At 46.6% G+C, this 7,715-nt stretch overlaps 1 protein-coding gene across 5 annotated transcripts in view; it reads right to left on the bottom strand.

Annotated features, from left to right (window-relative positions):
- Positions 1 to 7,715, bottom strand: part of LOC122539537 (mucin-5B-like) — a 41,197-nt gene that overhangs the window by 22,855 nt on the left and 10,627 nt on the right. For 4 of the 5 annotated variants that reach the window (XM_043674501.1, XM_043674500.1, XM_043674499.1 and 1 more), the window contains exons 1-2: positions 2,748 to 2,976; positions 1,849 to 1,971 (exon numbers count right to left, since the gene is read on the bottom strand). In XM_043674501.1, coding sequence (XP_043530436.1) covers positions 1,849 to 1,971; positions 2,748 to 2,955 — 331 coding nt within the window. In that variant the 5' untranslated portion in view covers positions 2,956 to 2,976. Of the gene's footprint in view, positions 1 to 1,848; positions 1,972 to 2,747; positions 2,977 to 7,715 lie in introns of those variants that run through there. The other variant, XM_043674502.1, reaches the window with a different exon arrangement.

A 7,715-nucleotide genomic window follows, 5' to 3' on the forward strand; every position in this document is an offset into this window, starting at 1 on the left:
GGAGATTCACACAGATGATCCCTGGAATGGTAGGTTTAACATATGAGGAACGGCTGAGGATCCTGGGATTGTTTTCATTGGAGTTTAGAAGATTAAGGGAAGATCTAATAGAAACTTACAAGATAATACATGGCTTGGAGAGGGTGGACGCTAGGAAATTGTTTCCGTTAGGCGAGGAGACTAGGACGCGTGGACACAGCCTTAGAATTAGAGGGGGTAAATTCAGAACAGAAATGCGGAGAGATTTCTTCAGCCAGAGAGTGGTGGTCCTGTGGAATTCATTACCGCAGAGTGCAGTGGAGGCTGGGACGCTAAATGTCTTCAAGGCAAAGATTGATAAATTCTTGATGTCACAAGGAATTAAGGGCTACGGGGAGAATGCGGGTATGTGGCCCATCAGCTATGATTGAATGGCGGAGTGGACTCGATGGGCCGAATGGCCTTACTTCTGCTCCTATGTCTTATGGTCTTATATAGGGACACACACAGGCATACAGAGACACACACACACAGACATGTGCACACAGACACACATGCACACACACAGACAGATACAGGCACACAACAGACACAGGCACTCACACACACACACAGACACACATGCACATGCATACATGTCAACACACACGTATGCACTCACACAGACACATATATGCAAACTTGCAAACACAGGCCTGTATACAGACGTAGACATACATACACAGACATGCATACATACACAGGCATACAGACACACACACAGACATGTGCACACATGTGCACATGCACACATGTGAACACACAGACATGTGTACACATATGCAGACTTCCAAGCACAGGCATGTATACACACGTAGACACACACACATACATTTCCATGCATACATAGACATATACACACACACACAGGCAAAGACACAGACTCAGACACAAACACTGAGAATGTTCAGATTCTACAGGTCTGCAGGTTTATTACCTGCTCCAGACAGACCTGTTATCACAGACCATTGTGAATCTCCTTTAGTGTTTTACCAACACACACAGGCTGAAGCACTTCATCCTCTGCAGAAAGTCATCTGGTGAGAGCTCAGATGCAAACAGCATAACTAGACGCCATCAAAAACTCCAAGAAATCCCAATGGGGAATTCAGGAGAAAGATCGCCACCCAGAAAGTGGGTGGTTAAAGAGAACAGTTTGAAAATATTTCAGGAGAAGCTGCAGGAACAGATGAGGGAATAGAAGGTTATAATGATAGCTGTAACTGAGGAAAGGTGGGAGGGGTGGAGTGGAGGATAACAATGCCAAATGGCCTGTGCCTGTACTATATCTTCTACAGGATCCTGTATAATTGTTGTATGAGTTTTAGTGTCAATGTAATGCCAGGCCTATGGCCCAGTGATTGGCCGATCAAATCAAACAGCACTCTCCTTTCACGGTTTGAAAATGCACAGTACAGTCTGTACCCAACAGCAGGTAAACTATCTGCTATTCGATGTGATTCCACAATGCAGCAAGTGCTGAATAATGCTGAGTGTGCTGATAGTTACACCAACAATTAATTGAAGATAATCAGCCAAGCTCAATCAAGGGGCATGTATTCATACAGAAGGGTCTTTTTATTTCAAGCAGCAGGTGTATTTTCAAGAGTTGCTCATTTCTGGAGTTACCTAAGGCACTGGGGGTGCCTATCATGTCCCCTTTTAGCCAGCCTATCAAAATCTTGTTCAATCGTGTCACACAAAGTGTTGTGATTGTTTGAAATTTGGAATTCTTGCATTGGTCCTGACCAGTGTCTGACAAAATATTTCAGTGAATGACCTTTCGTTTTAGCAAGATCCAAGTTAGGGAATGCCAGGCCCTGAACTTACCAGCCGTGGGTGTCCCAGTTACAGGATGGGCTGTGGAATCAGAAGGTACTCTGGTCTTCTTCAAGGTGGATAAGGATGGAAGCTCTGAACTTGCTGGTGTCACTGATGGACTGAGGCTTCCTCCTATGACAGAGAACACAGTAACAATGGCATCGGCTGCAATGCTTTATCCCATTCATCTTCAACCTAATGCAATAACTTCAAAGACCATTTCTAAAGACAGGTTAATCTTGGCCGTAATTGATTAATTGTCCCTTACTGAGGGACACATGGGTTTATGTTTGGGACGTCCACAAATCAGTTCCTCACTCCTTCACTTGGGCAAAGTGAGGAGGGGATTTACTGGAACTAAATCAGGAATGAGGGTTTTCAGTCCCGGGGAGAGACTACAGGAGCTGGGATTGTTCTCCTGAGAGTACAGGTGAAAGGTAGTTTTAACTGATGTTATCAAAATGATGGAGTATTGATGTTTATAAATAAGGAGAAACATTTCCCTGAGGCAATGGGGGAGCTGGGAGGACACAGATAGAAGAGAATTAACAAACAGCCCAGAAATAGGGGAATGAGGAGAATTCTTTTAACGCAGTGAATTGTCCTGATCAGGAAGGCACCACCTGGCAGGGTGGTGGAAGCAGATTCAGTAATAACTTTCACAAAGGAATTGAATAAATATTTAAAATGTAAAGCTTGCAGGATCAAGGGAAACGAAGAGAGAGTGGAGCTGATTGGATAGATCCTGCAAAGAGCCAGTACAGATCCAAAAGGCCAAGTGTTCTGGGTTTTGAGCTGGGAGACTCCGAACCAGCAGATGGAGCACCCTGTGCACATTTACCTTCCCACTGCCTGCATTTTAAATGGCTTCAGGAAAACATCAGTTAAATGGAAGCTGTAAAGCTGACCTGGGAGCTCCGGCTGAGAATCGAATAACGTTAGAAAAATAGCAGGAACGCCAGCAGAGTCTCTCTGGGCTGACCCAACCCCTGTCACTCTTTTCATAACACACCATGGAATGCTTTTAAGTTCGAGCAATGCAGGAATGGAGGGTAAATGCAGGAAGCCAAGCCTTAGAGTGAGAACCAATGTGAGGTACAGAGAGAGAGAGATCATGTGGGTGTGTGTGAGAAAGAGACAGAGAGACAGACAGACAGAGAGAGCCAGACAAACAGACAGAGACAGACAGGCAGAGAAACAGATAGACAGACAGAAATAGATAGGCAGAGAAACAGACAGACAGAGACAGACAGGCAGAGAAACAGATAGACAGACACAGACAGACAGAAATAGATAGGCAGAGAAACAGACAGACAGAGACAGACAGGCAAAGAAACAGATAGACATACAAAGACAGAGAGGCAGGCAGAAAGAGAGACAGACAGACAGACAGAGACAAACAGGCAAGGGACAAACAGACAGAGAGACACAGTGAGCGACTGAGTTAGACAGATAAAGAGAGAGATTTGAATTTCTACAACACCTTTCATTGTCTCAGGACATCAACAAAAGCATTTTTGAGCCAAATGTGTCTTTTTGTTGAAGAATAGACAAAGTTAGAATGTACAAATGCAGTGGTCAATATGTGCACAGCATGATCCCACAAACAATAATGGGAGCAAACAAGGGACTTCCATGTGTTGAGGAATAGGCAGGAAAGTGGGATTGATGTACACTGTGCTCATCACAGACAGACATCAGGTGATCAAACGCAGTGACACTGTGAGATGGAACATTTGGATGAACCAAATTCTTGTCCTTGGAAACCTTGCCAGCTCATTTTCATCCACGAGAGAGCACCAACAGAAACATTTACATTTTGTAAGGTTAAAATTTTCTCATTTATTCCCTGGCTATCAACCCATCACAGTGGAATGGGCTGAGAAAGGCAGGTTATGTTACAGAGTGTGTGGGTGTAATCTCAACCGTGCTGACTGCCTCATGTTCTTTGATCACCAATCATTCGTTATTCATTGAAGCATGGGCTGATCGTGTTAAATTGTTAAATAAACGCAAAGCCACTTTGGAACACAGAACTACAGAGTGGCTACAGCACGGAGGGCGGACCTTTGGCCCATTATGTCTGTGCTGGCTCTCTACAAGTGTATCTCAGCAAATTCCACTCCTCCCGCTTCTCCCTGTAGCTCTGCACATGCCCATATTTCTCCAATTCCCCACCGAAAGCCTCGACGGAATCTGGTCCAATGCAAATGGAGTCCGGGACCGAACACCAAACCACAGGTGGTTTCTGGGTCTCAATCCCTCCACCAATGGAAACAGTGTCTCGCTCAAGCCCTCATGTTCTGTGAGTTAGCACTTGTTAACCAATGTTAACCAGTTACTAGCTGTTTGTCCTTTTGCCCGCACACTGGTTACTAACCGTTACCATGTGTTGTCCTGTGATCAGGAATTAAGCTGCTTGCCTTGGCTTTGGGTTTATCTGGTGATGGTGATTGTTTGGTGGATTCTCCCAGAATACACACAGCTCCACATTGGTTACTGTCCTTACTAACCAGGAACTCTTTCACATACGTCAGTGAGAGAGATCAGTACATCATACCCCACTAAAAGGAGGCCATTCCATCCTTTCAGCCTGTACCAACTCCTTGAACAATCTATCCAATTGGTTCCGTTCCTCACTGCTCAGGCTGTCAATTCCAGATCATAACCAGTCACTGTTTCCCCAGCCCCACCACTTCCCTCCTCTTTCTCTGGGACTGGGATCCCCAGTTTGTGGGCGGCACGGTGGCACAGTGGTTAGCACTGCTGCCTCACAGCACCAGAGATCCGGGTTCAATTCCCGCCTCAGGCGACTGACTGTGTGGAGTTTGCACGTTCTCCCCGTGTCTGCGTGGGTTTCCTCCGGGTGCTCCGGTTTCCTCCCACAGTCCAAAGATGTGCAGGTCAGGTGAATTAGCCATGCTATATTGCCTGTAGTATTAGGTAAAAAGGGGTACATGTAGGGGTATGGGTGGGTTGCGCTTCGGCGGGTCGGTGTGGACTTGTTGGGCCGAAGGGCCTGTTTCCACACTGTAAGTAATCTAATCTAATCTGTGTGTAACCGATAGAGACGGGGATTAGAGAGGTGAGCAAGGGCAAGTTATAAACAAACTTCTCAATTTCCCTGGCAGCCAATCACAACACAGCAACGGTTTGAGGAAATAACTCATTCCAACATTCTCCTGGTCATTTAGGCGTGGGGCCGTAGCTGGCTGAGACAGTGAGGGCCACATCCTGGGTAAGAATAAACACACCGACAGGCTCCTGCTCACCTCTCCCCATAGCTCCTTACATGGCTCAGAGTTTGACAACGTTCTTACAAAATCTCTTGAGATGCGTTACCTTGAGGGTTTATGAAAATATAACCAATTGCTGTCTGAATGGATTAGATTACTTACAGTGTGGAAACAGGCCCTTCGGCCCAACAAGTCCACACTGACCCTCCGAAGAGCAACCCACCCAGACCCATTCCCCAGCCTTTGATGTGTTACTTAAATCATAGACAGTACAGCACAGAATGAAGTCATAATCCCAACGGTGTGGGAGCAGGCCATTCGACCTATCAAGTTCACACTAACCCTCCAAAGAGCATCCCACCCAGAGTCACTCCCCCAACCCTGCAGTTCCCATGGCTAACCCACCGAGTCTACGCATCCCTGGACACCATGGGGCAATTTCCCATGGCCAATCCACCCTAACCTGCACATCTTTGGACTGTGAGAGGAAACCCACGCAGACACAGGGAGAATGTGCAAACAGTCACCCGAGGCTGGAATCGAACCAGGGACCCTGGTGCTGTGAGGTAGCAGTGCTCACCACTGAGCCCCATCGTGACTTTACCATCTCTGTGAAGGAGTTGTACACTTAGACCCACCTCACAGCTGTCTTCCCCAGGTCAATATTGGATTCAAATGGATTCCTTGATGGAAGACAAACAGATGATGAGAAATCTGACCAGTGGCCAAGAGAACTAATGTTACTGATGCAGGAAATGTTAAGAATGAGAGTTTACAGAGATACCAGAGTGGGGCTGGGTCAGGAAGGCAGCTCGATTCAGTAAATGTTTGATCATTCTGTGATCAGAGCTCAGTAAAGCCTTGCACCAGGTAAGATCCTCTGCTTTGTCACTGAAAACAGGAAACAGTCACTTCCCAGTGAATTATCAGCCTCACCCTCACCACATGAGCTGGGGTTAGTAGGGAATCATTAACTAGCAAACACACCTTCAACTACTTATAAAGAAAAATCAGACTTGCATTTCTGTAGGAACTTCCACAGCCATCAGAAATCTCCAAAGTGATGACAGCCAAGGCACTCCGCTTTTGCAATGTAGGAAACAGCATCCAATTTATGCACAGCAAGATCCCACTAATATATCAATGACTTGGAGGAAGGAAGCCATGCACTGCAGCCAAATTCACAGATGACACAAAAATAGTTTGGAAGGCAGATTGTAGGAGGAATACAAATAGTTTATAGAGAGATATTATTAGATCAAGTGAGTGGGCAAAATGTTGGCAAATGGAGTATAATGTGGGGAAAAATGAGGTTGTTCATTTTGGAAGGGAGAACAAAACAACAGAATATTATTTAGATGGAGAGAAATTACAGAACACAGCCACACAAAGGAACTTAAGGGGAGGTTGTACATGAAACACAGAAAATGTGCACACAGGGACAACAGGGAATCAGGAAGGGCGGTGGGAGTGGTGGCCCTTGTATGAAGGAGGTTGCCAAGTAAGGAGGTCTTACTGCAACTGCACAAGGAGCTGGGGAGACCACGTTGGGAGTAATGAGAGCAGGTTTGGTCCATTATTTAAGGAAATGTATCACTTCGTTGGAGGCCATTCAGAGAAAGTTCATGAGGATATTCCCTGGGATGGAGGGATCGTCTTATAGGCAAAGATTAAACAGGTTGGAACTCTACTCACTGACGTTTGAGAAGAATGAGAGGTGATCTCATTGAAACGTGTCGGATTCTGAAGGGGCTGGACAGAGTCATTACTGAGAAGATGTTCCCCCTCACGGGAGAGTCTGGGACCAGAGGGTACAGTCTCAGAATAGAGGGGCACCAATTTAAGGCTGAGATGGTGAGGAATTTCTTCTCCCAGAGGGTGAGAGTCTTTGGAACTCCTTACCACAGAGAGCTGTGGGGGCAGCGTCCCTGAGTTTATTTAAGGCTGAGATAGATTCTTGATCAGTCAGGGAATTGAGTATTCCAGGGAAGATGCAGGATACTGGACGTGAGAAATATTAGATGCTCCTATTGAATGGCGGATTAGGTTTGAGGGGCTGAATGGCTACTGCTATCCCTATTTCCTATGCTTCTACAAATAACACTTAGATCATCTGCGAGTGATAACAGGTGAGAAATCATAATTGGTCACAACACCAGAGGGAACTCCCCGGGCTCTTCCCTAAAACAGCTCCGAAGATTCTATCTGAGAGGGTAGACCCAATCTCTGTTTAATGTCTCATAATGTCCCTCAGCACTGACCCTCTGACAGAGTGGCACTCCCTCAGCACTGACCCTTCGACAGTGCAGCACTCCCTCAGCACTGACCCTCCGACAGTGTGGCAGTTCCTCAGCACTGACCCTTCAACAGTGCGGTGCTCACTCAGCACTGACCCTCCGACAGTGCGGCACTCCCTCAGCACTGACCCTCTGATGGTGCGGCATTCCCTCAGCACTGACCCTCTGACAGTGCGGCGCTCCCTCAGCACTGACCCTTCGACAGTGTAGCACTCCCTCAGTACTGACCCTCCGATAGTGCGGCACTCCCTCAGCACTGACCCTCTGACAATGCGGCACTCCCTCAGCACTGACCTTCCAATAGTGCAGCACTCCCTCAGCACTGACCCTCCGACAGTGTGGC

This window comes from Chiloscyllium plagiosum, chromosome 32 (assembly GCF_004010195.1).
Source record: "Chiloscyllium plagiosum isolate BGI_BamShark_2017 chromosome 32, ASM401019v2, whole genome shotgun sequence".
Classification (NCBI taxonomy): Eukaryota; Metazoa; Chordata; class Chondrichthyes; order Orectolobiformes; family Hemiscylliidae; genus Chiloscyllium; species Chiloscyllium plagiosum.